At 46.8% G+C, this 13,283-nt stretch overlaps 1 protein-coding gene across 5 annotated transcripts in view; it reads left to right on the top strand.

Moving 5' to 3' along the window:
- The window catches only part of stmA (Protein EFR3 homolog stmA), a 93,009-nt gene that overhangs the window by 17,057 nt on the left and 62,669 nt on the right, over positions 1-13,283 (top strand). Inside the window, exon 1 of one of the 5 annotated variants that reach the window (XM_053771346.2) lies at positions 7,113-7,161. The exons of the other annotated variants lie outside the window; for them this stretch is intronic. Within the exon in view, the coding sequence (XP_053627321.1) occupies positions 7,116-7,161 (46 nt within the window). The 5' untranslated portion in view covers positions 7,113-7,115. Of the gene's footprint in view, positions 1-7,112; positions 7,162-13,283 lie in introns of those variants that run through there. 5 annotated transcript variants of the gene reach the window in all.

Raw genomic sequence — 13,283 nt, 5'->3', positions numbered from 1 at the left:
GTAACATTTCTTACTTTAAGTTCAGCAGTGCTACAGCAAGAGTCAGATTGATCACGTTTATTATTTCAACTTTTATCTAATGTTGGGTGTGAGTTGGACCTGTCCAACATGGGCCAGTACTATTTTCCTGCTTCTCTGCTCATATGTTTTCAAGAGTAACTCACCAGGCTTAGCTCTTTTTTTTCACTATAATTAAGAGCTTCAGCTGCTCGAAGAAGTATAAGACAGGTCGGTAAATAATAGACGTAAATTTACCTAACTTATTTTAAGAATTCACATTACTGTTTCCCCCTTGTGGGATGGTGAATCTTAGAAAAAAAAATTCATTCACCATCACTTTTTTTCCTTGATGTCTTAACAGTAGTGCACAGAAAAAAAACTCATTCACCATCACTTTTTTTCCTTGATGTATTAACAGTAGTGCACAGACATCACGAGGTAATGATTATCAACCGAACACCAACGTCCTCACTCGACTGTGAAGATACAAGCACCGTACTTCCCACCTTCAACACTAACCAGTTTTTGTGAATACCTTCGTAGATATTAAGAAGCTCACAGCATACCACCGCATATCAAAAATCTATTTGGCTCCATTCACTGCGGTCTAACACTTACGTGCCCGCTGGATGCCCAAGCCCCCAACTGCTCTTCCTGCCCGAAATGCCTAGGCATGCTAGAGGCCTTCCTTGTAATTAATATTTTATATTGTAAGCTTTGCAAGGAAATAAACATTTATTATTATTATTATCCTCCATAGATTGTACACTCGATCAACCTATGTTGCATAATTCTTTCAACATGACTAAATATTTCCAGAATACCTTACTCTGACTGCTTTACTTTCTCGTGATTACGAACACTAATATAAATTTCTTGTTTTGGTAATATGTAACGAAGTGTACTTTTTATTACAATTTAGTTGAATAATAATCGACGTGTTAAGGGGTAATCAAGTTTAATAATAATAATAAAAATTAATAATAATAATAGTAATAACAATACCAGTCATTGTAACTCACAAACAATTGAGACAATAATAGGAATTGCGTGTAAGGGTGTGATTATCTGGGGCAGCCGAGAGTTGAACAGTTTTCCTCTCCACCTCACTCATGGCGGATGTACAAGTCACTGGGTATTTCCAGCTTCCCTGGATAATGTCACCTTTCCCTTGAAACCAAGGTACCGTACGTTGATTCACTGCCTGTGAATGCGTATTGTATTTAAGGGGAAGCGCTAAGGGTCATTCAGCGCCTGGATGATGGGAGGTAAATCAGATATGATCTGTAGGAAGTGAAAGGTAGCCCAAATTTCTTGGACCAAGAGCCTTGTACATAGCGTAGACCTACTGGCCGATGCTTGGCAGATCCTCCAAAAACCAATTTTTCTTCTACTGTATACATTTGTCCACTCCACTTTTTCCTCATTGCTTACCCACCTCAATCATTCGTCCTGTCTCGACTCTATTCTTCATCCCTTCCACACTGCCTCAGTTCTCCCTCCCTCAGTCACCCGTCCGTCCTTACCCAGTCTTCCCTCCCTCAGTCACCCGTCCGTCCTTACCCAGTCTTCCCTCCCTCAGTCACCCGTCCGTCCTTACCCAGTCTTCCCTCCCTCATTAACCTTCTTCCATACCCAGTCTTCCCTCCCTCAGTTACCCGTCCGTCTTTACCCAGTCTTCCCTCCCTCAGTCACCCGTCCGTCCTTACCCAGTCTTCCCTCCCTCAGTCACCCGTCCGTCCTTACCCAGTCTTCCCTCCCTCAGTCACCCGTCCGTCCTTACCCAGTCTTCCCTCCCTCAGTCACCCGTCCGTCCTTACCCAGTCTTCCCTCCCTCAGTCACCCGTCCGTCCTTACCCAGTCTTCCCTCCCTCAGTCACCCGACCGTCCTTACCCAGTCTTCCCTCCCTCAGTCACCCGTCCGTCTTTACCCAGTCTTCTCTCCCTCAGTCACCCGTCCATCCTTACCCAGTCTTCCCTCCCTCAGTCACCCGTCCGTCTTTACCCAGTCTTCCCTCCCTCCCATCCTTCCACGGACCCTCATTAATAATAATAATATCTTTATTTACTACAAGTACATGTACAAGGTATACAGGCCTAGGTGACATCAATGACATACTACTATATAGAAAACGTCTTGTTATGCAGAGCATTTCGGGTAAATTAGGTCAGTTTTGTCCCAGGAATCGACCCACACCAGTCGACTACACCCAAGTACCCATTATTACTGATGGGTGAACATAGACAACCGGTGTAAGGAAACACATCCAATGTTTCCACCCCTTCGCCGGAAATCGAACCCAGACCTTCACCATGTGAAGCGAGAGCTTTTACCACCAGGCCATTTCTCCGTCATTCACCACTTCCTCCTTTTTCGCTTTTTCCTTCCTCATTTACCGCTACTTCCTCTTTCCCTCCATCTCTGGAAGTTTATTTAGGCACAGGTATACGTAAGTACAGTTATCATACATAGTGTAAATTACCTAGGATAAGTCATAACCCCAAAAAAAGTCAGCGACTTATTTCGTGTAAATGGATGAGGATATCCGAGCCACCCAGTTTGTGGATCTGGTGGAAGGATAATCCTAAAACATATTTAAGATCAAACTTTGAAAATATGCCGTGGAATTATTGCGAGAGACTCGAGACATGTGGAGCATTTCTTAGGGAGTCGAACCCTGGCGCCAAGGTCTGTGAGACACGTCAGCCACTGCGCCACCACACCACCACAGCCTAGCAGGAGCCTCCCATTAGCCTCCCAGGATTTACTGACCTGGTTCAGCCTAGCATCATTTACCTACGTCACTTTCATGGCGTGGTGCTAAACGTCATTTACTTTTTGACGTGGTAACTCGACGCCGATTTGTTTGGATGTGCCTTTCAACTTCATTTTTTTTTTACGTGACTCATTTTTTTGACGTTCTTAACGCTTCCATTTTTCCCAACTAGTTTTTGTAAGTTAGGTTAAGTTATATAACCTTATAAAACGTATGACCGCAATTATGCAAATTGAAAAAAAAAGACTGCCGCACTGGTGGTGCGAGTCTAGGCATTGTGGTTCATCTCCCTTGTGTGTTCCTGGTGCTGGGGGTTAGAATACCCTACCTTAGAAACAACAGAATCAGTATGACACATAACGAGAAACTAGTAACTGTAAGATTTTTATTTTGTTAATTTATATATGCTTCCCTGGCAAGTTTAGGAGAGAGTAGGTGAGCAAGCATATTGTAGCTAATCATTGTCCGTTGATCTTGTGTGGTCAACTTGCGTAGGCTTTGTTAAGGCCAGATACGGTGTGGTGTATTGTGCTGGCTGACCTTGGCAGCTGCTGCGCTGTGGTCACGCCGGCTTAGTCTTGTAGCTGCCGGAAGTAACACCCGTGTGTCTTATTACCAGTTTGGAGAGTGTTAGTTACCAGTTGCCAAAAGACTTATCAATAGACACTGCCTGTGCGTGTGTGTACACGTACTCGCCTAATTGTGGTTGCAGGGGTCGATTCATAGCTCCTGGCCCCGCCTCATCACAGGGGCACCTCAGAATCTATCCCTTTTGTCATGTCATTCACATATACTAGAAATAGCACCGGACCAAGGACTGACCCTTTTGGAACCCCACTCCACACATGCGCTCACTCTCACACCACATCGCGTACCAGCGCACGTTGTTTCCTTCTTGTCAGGTATTCCTTGATCCATTGCAATACTTTCCCTGCTATTCTAGCTTTACCACCAGTCTCTTGTGTGGTACTGTATCGAAAGCCTTCTGACAGTCCAAGAAGATGCAGTATACCCATCCCTCTCGTGTCTTTTGTTACCTTATCGTAGAACTTTTGTAGGTTTGTGACGTAGGATTTCCCTTCCATGAAGCCGTGCTGGTTGTCCTAAATGAACGCGTTCCTTTCTAGGTGTTCCACCACTCTTCTGATAATCTTCTCTATAACTTTACATACTATATATGTCAGCAACACAGGTCTGTAGTTTAGTGCTGCCTGCCTGTCTTCTGCCTGTGTGTGTTAGTTACCAGTTGTCTGGATGTGGGTGCGTGTGTTCTCACCTAATTGTGATTGCAGGGGTCGATTCATAGCTCCTGGCCCCGCCTCTTCATTGGTGTGTGTACTCACCTATTTGTATTCACTTATTTGTGGTTGCAGGGGTTGAGCCATAGCTCCTGGCCCCACCTCTTCACTGGTCGCTACTAGGTCCTCTCCCTGCTCCATGAGCTTTATCATACCTCGTCTTGAAACCATGTATGGTTCCTGCCTCCACTACATCACTTGCCAGACTATTCCACTTCCTGATAACTCTGTGACTAAAGAAATACTTCCTAACATCTGTCTGACTCATCTGAATCTTCAGCTTCCAATTGTGACCTTTGCTACTGTGTCCCATCTCTGGAACATCCTGTCTCTGTCCACCTTGTCAATTCCTCGCAGTATTTTGTATGTCGTTATCCTCCACTGTCGTCATGCCGATTTCCCTTAACCTTTCTTCGTAGGACATTCCCCTGATCTCTGGAACTAGCCTTACCTGTAGCCTGTAGAGAGTTCCGGGGGTCAACGCCCCCGCGGCCCGGTCTGTGACCAGGCCTCCTTAGGTCAGTGTCCCAGGATGCGACCCACACCAGTCGACTAACACCCAGGTACCCATTTTACTGATGGGGAACATAGACAACAGGTGGAAAGAAACACGTCCAATGTTTCTGCTCTGGCTGGGAATCGAACCCAGGCCCTCACCGTGTGAAGCGAGAGCGTTAACCACCAGGCCACCAGAGCCCTTGTTGCAAACTTTTGCACTTTCTCTAATTTCTTGACGTGTTTGACCAGGTGTGGGTTCCAAACTGGTGCTGCATACTCCAGTATGGGCCTGAGGTATCGGAACGCTGTTCTCAGGTTTGCCAGGCGCCCATATGATGCAGCAGTTATCTGGTTGATGTGCTCGGTGTTATGGTTACCCCAAGATTCTTCTCCTTGAGTGAGGCTTGCAGTCTTTGGCCACCTATCCTATACTCTGTCTGCGGTCATCTTTGCCCTTCCCCGATCTTCATGACTTTGCATTTGGCGGGGTTAAATTCGAGGAGCCAGTTGCTGGACCAAGCTTCCAGCCTGTCCAGGTCTCTTTGTAAGCCTGCCTGGTCCTCATCTGATTGAATTCTCCTCATTAACTTTACATCATCTGCAAACAGGGACACTTCTGAGTCTATCCCTTCCGTCATGTCATTCACATATACCAAAAATAGCACTGGTCCTAGGACTGACACCTGTATAACCCCGCTCGTCACAGGCGCCCAATGTGATACCTGTGTGTGTGTGTGTACTCAACTATTTGTACTCACCTGTTTGTGGTTGCAGGGGTCGATACAAAGCTCCTGGCCCCGCCTCTTCACTGATCGCTACTAGGCCCTCTCTCTTTGCTCCATGAGCTTTATCATACCTCGTCTTAAAACTATGTATGTTTCCTGCCTTCACTACATCGTTTCCCAGACTATTCCACTTCCTGACAACCCTTTGACTAAAGAAATACTTCCTAAGATCTCTTTGACTCATCTGAGTCTTCAGCTTCCAGTTATGACCCCTTGTTTCTGTGTCCCATCTCTGGAACATCCTGTCTGTCCACATTGTCAATTCCTCGCAGTATTTTGTATGTCGTTATCATGTCTCCCTTAACCCTCCTGTCGTGTGTGTGTACATGTGTGCACGTGCATGTACTCGCCTATTTGTGATTGCAGGTGTCAAGTCGTACCTCCTGGCCCCATCTCCTCACTGGTCGTTACAAGGTCCACTCTCCTTGCTCCAAGAGATTTATCGTACCTCCTCTTAAAGCTATGCATGGATCCTGCCTCCACTACGCTGTGTGTGCGTGTAGTCAGTTGTGGTTATAGGAGTCGATTCACAGCTCCTGGCCCTGCCTTGTGTATGTGCGTGCGTGTACATGTGTGCGTGTACTCACCTATTTGTACTCACCTATTTGTGGTTGCAGGGGTCGAGTCATAGCTCCTGATTGCTACTAGGTCCTCTCTCTCCCTGCTCCATGAGCTTTATCATACCTCGCCTTAAAGCTATGTATGGTTCCTGCCTCCACTACTTCACTTTCTAGGCTATTCCACGGCTTGACTACTCTATGACTGAAGAAATACTTCCTAACATCCCTTTGATTCATCTGAGTCTTCAACTTCCAATTGTGACCTCTTGTGTCTGTGTCCCATCTCTGGAACATCCCGTCTTTGTCCACCTCGTCTATTCTGCGCAGTATTTTATATGTCGTTATCATGTCTCCCCTGACCCTCCTGGCCTCCAGTGTCGTCAGACCGATTTCCCTCAACCTTTCTTCGTAGGACAATCCCCGTAGCTCTGGGACTAGTCTTGTTGCAAACCTTTGCACTTTCTCTAATTTCTTGACGTGCTTGACTAGGTGTGGATTCCAAACTGGTGCTGCATACTCCAGTATGGGCCTGACGTAAATGGTATACAGAGTCTTTAACGAATCCTTACTGAGGTATCGGAACGCTATCCGTAGGTTTGCCAGGCGCCAGTATGCTGCAGCAGTTATCTGATTGATGTGCGCCTCAGGAGATATGCTCGGTGTTATACTCACCCCCAGATCTGGACCAGGCTTGTAGCCTGTCCAGGTCTCTTTGTAGTCCTGCCTGATCCTCATCCGATTTGATTCTTCTCATTAACTTCACATCATCCGCAAACAAGGACACTTCTGAGTCTATCCCTTCCGTTATGTCATTCACATATACCAAGAACAGCACAGGTCCTAGGACTGACCCCTGTGGAACCCCGCTTGTCACAGGCACCCACTCTGACACCTCGTCACGTACCATGACTCGTTGTTGCCTCCCTGTCAGGTATTCTCTGATCCATTGCAGTGCATTTCCTGTTATGTGTGCCTGATCCTCTAGCTTTTGCAGTAACCTCTTGTGAGGAACTGTGTCGAAGGCCTTCTTGCAGTCCAAAAAAATGCAGTCGATCCACCCCTCTCTCTCGTCTTACTTCTGTCACCTTGTCATAAAACTCTAGTAGGTTTGTGACACAGGATTTTCCCTCCCTGAAACCATGCTGGTTGTCAATTATACACTTGTTTCTTTCCAGGTGCTCCACCACTCTCCTCCTGATGATGATCTCCATGACCTTGCATACTATACACATTAGTGATACAGGTCTGTAGTTTAGTGCCTCATGTCTGTCTCCCTTTTTAAAAATTGGGACTACATTTGCCATCTTCCATACCTCGGGGAGTTGCCCAGTTTCAAATGATGTGTTGAAGATCTTTGTTAATGGTACACACAATATCTCTGCTCCCTCTTTTAGGACCCACGGAGAGATGTTGTCTGGTCCCACCGCCTTTGAGGTGTCAAGTTCGCATAGCAGCTTCTTCACCTCCTCCTTGGTTATATGTACCTCATCCAGCACTTGCTGGTGCACCCCCCTGCTCTGATTTCCTGGAGTCCTACTGGTTTCCACTGTAAATACTTCTTTTAATCTCGTGTTGAGCTCCTGACATACCTCTCGGTCGTTTCTTGTGAATTCCCCATCACCCTTCCTCAGTCTGATTACCTGGTCCTTGACTGTTGTTTTCTTCCTGATGTGGCTGTACAACAGCTTCGGGTCAGTCTTGACTTTCGATGCTATGTCATTTTCGTATTGCTGCTGAGCCTCCCTTCTTATCTGTGCATATTCGTTTCTGGCTCTTCGGCTAATCTCTATATTTTCCTGAGTTCTCTGTCTTCTGTACCTTTTCCATTCTCTAGTACACCTAGTTTTTGCCTCCCTACACCTTTGGGTGAACCAAGGACTCTTTCTGTTCTTCCCATTATTTCTGTTTCCCTTGGGAACAAACCTCTGCCTCCTTGCATTTTGTTGCGACATAGTCCATCATTTCTTGTACTGGTTTTCCTGTCAGTTCTCTCTCCCACTGAATGTCTTGAAAGAAGTTCCTCAAGCTTGAGTAGTTCCCCCTTTTGTAGTTTTGTTTTTCCCACCCTATTCCTGCTGCTCTCTCCACTTGGAGCTCAACTATGTAGTTGAAGCACAGAACCACATGATCACTAGCTCCCAGGGGCCTTTCATACATGATATCCTCGATGTCAGAACTACTCAAGGTGAATACAAGGTCCAGTCTTGCTGGTTCATCCTCTCCTCTCTCTCTGGTAGTGTCTCTAACATGTTGATGCATGAGGTTTTCCAGTACCACATCCATCATCTTGGCTCTCCATGTTTCGGGACCCCCATGGGGCTCCAAGTTTTCCTAGTCAATCTCCTTGTGATTGAAATCACCCATAACTAGTAACTTTGCTCCCCCCATGTGTGCTCTCCTGGCCACCTCGGCTAGTGTGTCGACCATTGCTCTGTTGCTCTCATCGTATTCTTCTCTTGGCCTCCTGCAGTTCTGTGGTGGGTTGTACTTTACTGCAATTATCACCTTATGTCCCTCAGACTGGATTGTTCCTACTAAGTAGTCCCTTTCTCCTGTGCCGTCCATTCCTTCCATTTTCTCAAACCCCCACTGGTTTTTAATGAGCAGTGCAACTCCTCCTCCCCCTCTCCTCCCTCTGTCTTTCCTGAGGATTTGATATCCGGATGGAAAGATTGAATCTGTTATTATTCTGGTTAGTTTTGTTTCTGTGAGTGCTATTATGTCTGGGGATGTCTCCTTGATTCTTTCGTGCCACTCCTCATACTTATTTGTTATTCCATCTGCATTTGTATACCACACCAACTTCTTTTCTAAGATTGTGGTCTGGGAGGTGTGTTGGGGTTGGGGAAGTGGGGGACCTGATAAGGAACTATGGGTGGTTGTTGTGGGGGTGGAGTTTGTAATGCAGCGGGTGGGGGCATTGGATGTGGCATGGGTGTTTTGGTTTAGAGTGTTTGGTTGCACTGGGGTTGACCTGGTTGGGAGGCTTCTATAGGAAGTTGTGAGGGAGGCTGTATTTGATCTTCCTGTGTCTGGGATCTCCTGTCTGTCTTCTCCATCCCCTCTCTTTCCTCCTTTCGCCTTTGTACCATCTCTCTCAGTTTCTGCCTTTCTGCTTGTGTTCTGTCGCGGTCGAGATACACCTTCCTGTATGCCGGCATGTCCCTTAAACGTGCTTTCTCCTGCAGGATCCTGTTCCGAGTCGATTCTGCCTTGAAGGTCACTTTCACTGGCCGGGTTTCTTTTTTTTACAAACCCCCCTATTCTCCGAAAATTTTCCAGCTGGGTCATGTCGTCTTCTCCTATTGCTTTCATGATGCTTTCAATTGCTTTTTTTCCCCTTGTTTTCTTGCTTCATATGTTTCCCCGAGTGTGTGTGTGTGTGTACTCACCTAGTTGTACTCACCTAGTTGAGGTTGCGGGGGTCGAGTCCGAGCTCCTGGCCCCGCCTCTTCACTGATCGCTACTAGGTCACTCTCCCTGAGCCGTGAGCTTTATCGTACCTCTGCTTAAAGCTATGTATGGATCCTGCCTCCACTACATCGCTTCCCAAACTATTCCACTTACTGACTACTCTGTGGCTGAAGAAATACTTCCTAACATCCCTGTGATTCATCTGTGTCTTTAGCTTCCAACTGTGTCCCCTTGTTACTGTGTCCAATCTCTGGAACATCCTGTTTTTGTCCACCTTGTCAATTCCTCTCAGTATTTTGTATGTCGTTATCATGTCCCCCCTATCTCTCCTGTCCTCCAGTGTCGTCAGGTTGATTTCCCTTAACCTCTCCTCGTAGGACATACCTCTTAGCTCTGGGACTAGTCTTGTTGCAAACCTTTGCACTTTCTCTAGTTTCTTTACGTGCTTGGCTAGGTGTGGGTTCCAAACTGGTGCCGCATACTCCAATATGGGCCTAACGTATACGGTGTACAGGGTCCTGAACGATTCCTTATTAAGATGTCGGAATGCTGTTCTGAGGTTTGCTAGGCGCCCATATGCTGCAGCAGTTATTTGGTTGATGTGCGCTTCAGGAGATGTGCCTGGTGTTATACTCACCCCAAGATCTTTTTCCTTGAGTGAGGTTTGTAGTCTCTGACCCCCTAGACTGTACTCCGTCTGCGGCCTTCTTTGCCCTTCCCCAATCTTCATGACTTTGCACTTGGTGGGATTGAACTCCAGGAGCCAATTGCTGGACCAGTTCTGCAGCCTGTCCAGATCCCTTTGTAGTTCTGCCTGGTCTTCGATCGAGTGTATTCTTCTCATCAACTTCACGTCATCTGCAAACAGGGACACCTCAGAGTCTATTCCTTCCGTCATGTCGTTCACAAATACCAGAAACAGCACTGGTCCTAGGACTGACCCCTGCGGGACCCCGCTGGTCACAGGTGCCCACTCTGACACCTCGCCACGTACCATGACTCGCTGCTGTCTTCCTGACAAGTATTCCCTGATCCATTGTAGTGCCTTCCCTGTTATCCCTGCTTGGTCCTCCAGTTTTTGCACCAATCTCTTGTGTGGAACTGTGTCAGACGCCTTCTTGCAGTCCAAGAAAATGCAATCCACCCACCCCTCTCTCTCTTGTCTTACTGCTGTCACCATGTCATAGAACTCCAGTAGGTTTGTGACACAGGATTTCCCGTCCCTGAAACCATGCTGGCTGCTGTTGATGAGATCATTCCTTTCTAGGTGTTCCACCACTCTTCTCCTGATAATCTTCTCCATGATTTTGCATACTATACATGTCAGTGACACTGGTCTGTAGTTTAATGCTTCATGTCTGTCTCCTTTTTTAAAGATTGGGACTACATTTGCTGTCTTCCATGCCTCAGGCAATCTCCCTGTTTCGATAGATGTATTGAATATTGTTGTTAGGGGTACACATAGCGCCTCTGCTCCCTCTCTCAATACCCATGGGGAGATGTTATCTGGCCCCATTGCCTTTGAGGTATCTAGCTCACTCAGAAGCCTCTTCACTTCTTCCTCGGTTGTGTGCACTGTGTCCAGCACTTGGTGGTGTGCCCCACCTCTCCGTCTTTCTGGAGTCCCTTCTGTCTCCTCTGTGAACACTTCTTTGAATCTCTTGTTGAGTTCTTCACATACTTCCCGGTCATTTCCTGTTGTCTCTCCTCCTTCCTTCCTTAGCCTGATTACCTGGTCCTTGACTGTTGTTTTCCTCCTGATGTGGCTGTACAACAGTTTCGGGTCAGATTTGGCTTTCGCTGCTATGTCATTTTCATATTGTCTTTGGGCCTCCCTTCTTATCTGTGCATATTCATTTCTGGCTCTACGACTGTTCTCCTTATTCTCCTGGGTCCTTTGCCTTCTATATTTCTTCCATTCCCTAGCACACTTGGTTTTTGCCTCCCTGCACCTTTGGGTAAACCATGGGCTCATCCTGGCTTTTTCATTACTCCTGTTACCCTTGGGTACAAACCTCTCCTCAGCCTCCTTGCATTTTATTGCTACATATTCCATCATCTCATTAACTGGTTTCCCTGCCAGTTCTCTGTCCCACTGAACCCCGTTCAGGTAGTTCCTCATTCCTGTGTAGTCCCCTTTCTTGTAGTTTGGCTTCATTCGTCCTGGCCTTCCTGCTTCTCCCTCCACTTGTAGCTCTACTGTGTATTCGAAGCTTACAACCACATGGTCACTGGCCCCAAGGGGTCTTTCATATGTGATGTCCTCGATATCTGCACTACTGAAGGTGAATACTAAGTCCAGCCTTGCTGGTTCATCCTCTCCTCTCTCTCTTGTAGTGTCCCTTACGTGTTGGTACATGAAGTTCTCCAGTACCACCTCCATCATCTTAGCCCTCCAAGTATCTTGGCCCCCATGTGGGTCCAAGTTCTCCCAATCTATCTCCTTGTGGTTAAAGTCACCCATGATCAGGAGCTTTGCCCTGCATGCATGAGCTCTTCTGGCCACTCTAGCCAGTGTGTCAACCATCGCTCTATTGCTCTCGTCGTACTCTTGCCTTGGCCTCCTGCTGTTCTGTGGTGGGTTATACATCACTGCTATTACCACCTTGGGACCTCCAGAGTGAAGTGTTCCCACTATGTAATCACTTTCTTCTCCGCTATCTTCTCTCTCCAGCTCATCAAAATTCCAGCGATTTTTGATCAGCAACGCCACTCCTCCACCCCCCCTGTTCCCTCTGTCTTTCCTCAGGATTTGGTATCCCGTTGGAAAGATGGCATCTGTTATCATACCTGTAAGCTTGGTTTCTGTGAGAGCTATGATGTCCGGTGATGCTTCTTTGACTCTTTCTTGCCACTCCTCCCACTTATTTGTTATTCCATCAGCGTTTGTGTACCATACCTTCAGTTTCCTTTCCAACACTGTGGTTTGGGGGGCCTGTGAGGGTGGGAGACCTGGTGGCATACTGTGTGTGTGTGTGTGTGTGTGTGTGTGTGTGTGTGTGTGTGTGTGTGTGTGTGTGTGTGTGTGTGTGTGTGTGTGTGTGTGTGTGTGTGTGTGTGTACGTACGTACTCAGCTATTTGTACTCACCTGTTTGTGGTTGCAGGGGTCGAGTCATAGGTCCTGGCCCCGCCTCTTCACAGATTACTACTAGGTCCTCTCTCTGCTCCATGTGCTTTATAAAACCTCATCTTAAAACTGTGCACGGTTCCCGCCTCCACTTCGTCACTTTCTAGGCTACTCCACTACTGACAACTCTGTGACTGAAGAAATTCTTCCTAACATCCCTTTAACTCATCTGAGTCTTCAGTTTCCAATTGTGACCCCTTGTTTCTGTGTGTCATATCTGGAACATCCTATCTTTGTCCACCTTGTCTATTCTGCGCAGTATTTTGTATGTCGTTATCATGTCTCCCCTGACCCTCCTGTCCTCCAGTGTCGTCAGGCCAATTTCCCTTAACCTTTTTTCGTAGGACAATCCCCTGAGCTCTGGGATTAGTCTTGTTGCAAACCTTTGCACTTTCTCTAATTTCTTGACGTGCTTGACCAGGTGTGGATTCCAATCTGGTGCTGCATACTCCAGTATGGGCCTGATGGATATGATGTACAGAGTCTTGAACAATTCCTTACTCAGGTATTGGATCGCTATCCGTAGGTTTGCAAGACGCCCGTATGCTGAAACAGTTATCTTATTGATGTGCACCTCAGGAGATGTGCTCGGTATTATACTCACCCCAAGATCTTTTTCCTTGAGTGAGGTTTGCAGTCTTTGGCCACCTAGACTATACTCTGTCTGCTGTCTTCTTTGCTCTTCCCCGATCTTCATGACTTTGAATTTAGCAGGGTTAAATTCCAGGAGCCAGTTGCTGGACCAGGCTTGTAGCCTGCCCAGGTCTCTTTGTAGTCCTGCTTGATCCTCGACTGATTTCATTCTCATTAACTTCACATCATC

This window comes from Cherax quadricarinatus, chromosome 5 (assembly GCF_038502225.1).
Source record: "Cherax quadricarinatus isolate ZL_2023a chromosome 5, ASM3850222v1, whole genome shotgun sequence".
Taxonomy (NCBI): Eukaryota; Metazoa; Arthropoda; class Malacostraca; order Decapoda; family Parastacidae; genus Cherax; species Cherax quadricarinatus.
This window is presented reverse-complemented; position numbering and strand designations above follow the sequence as displayed.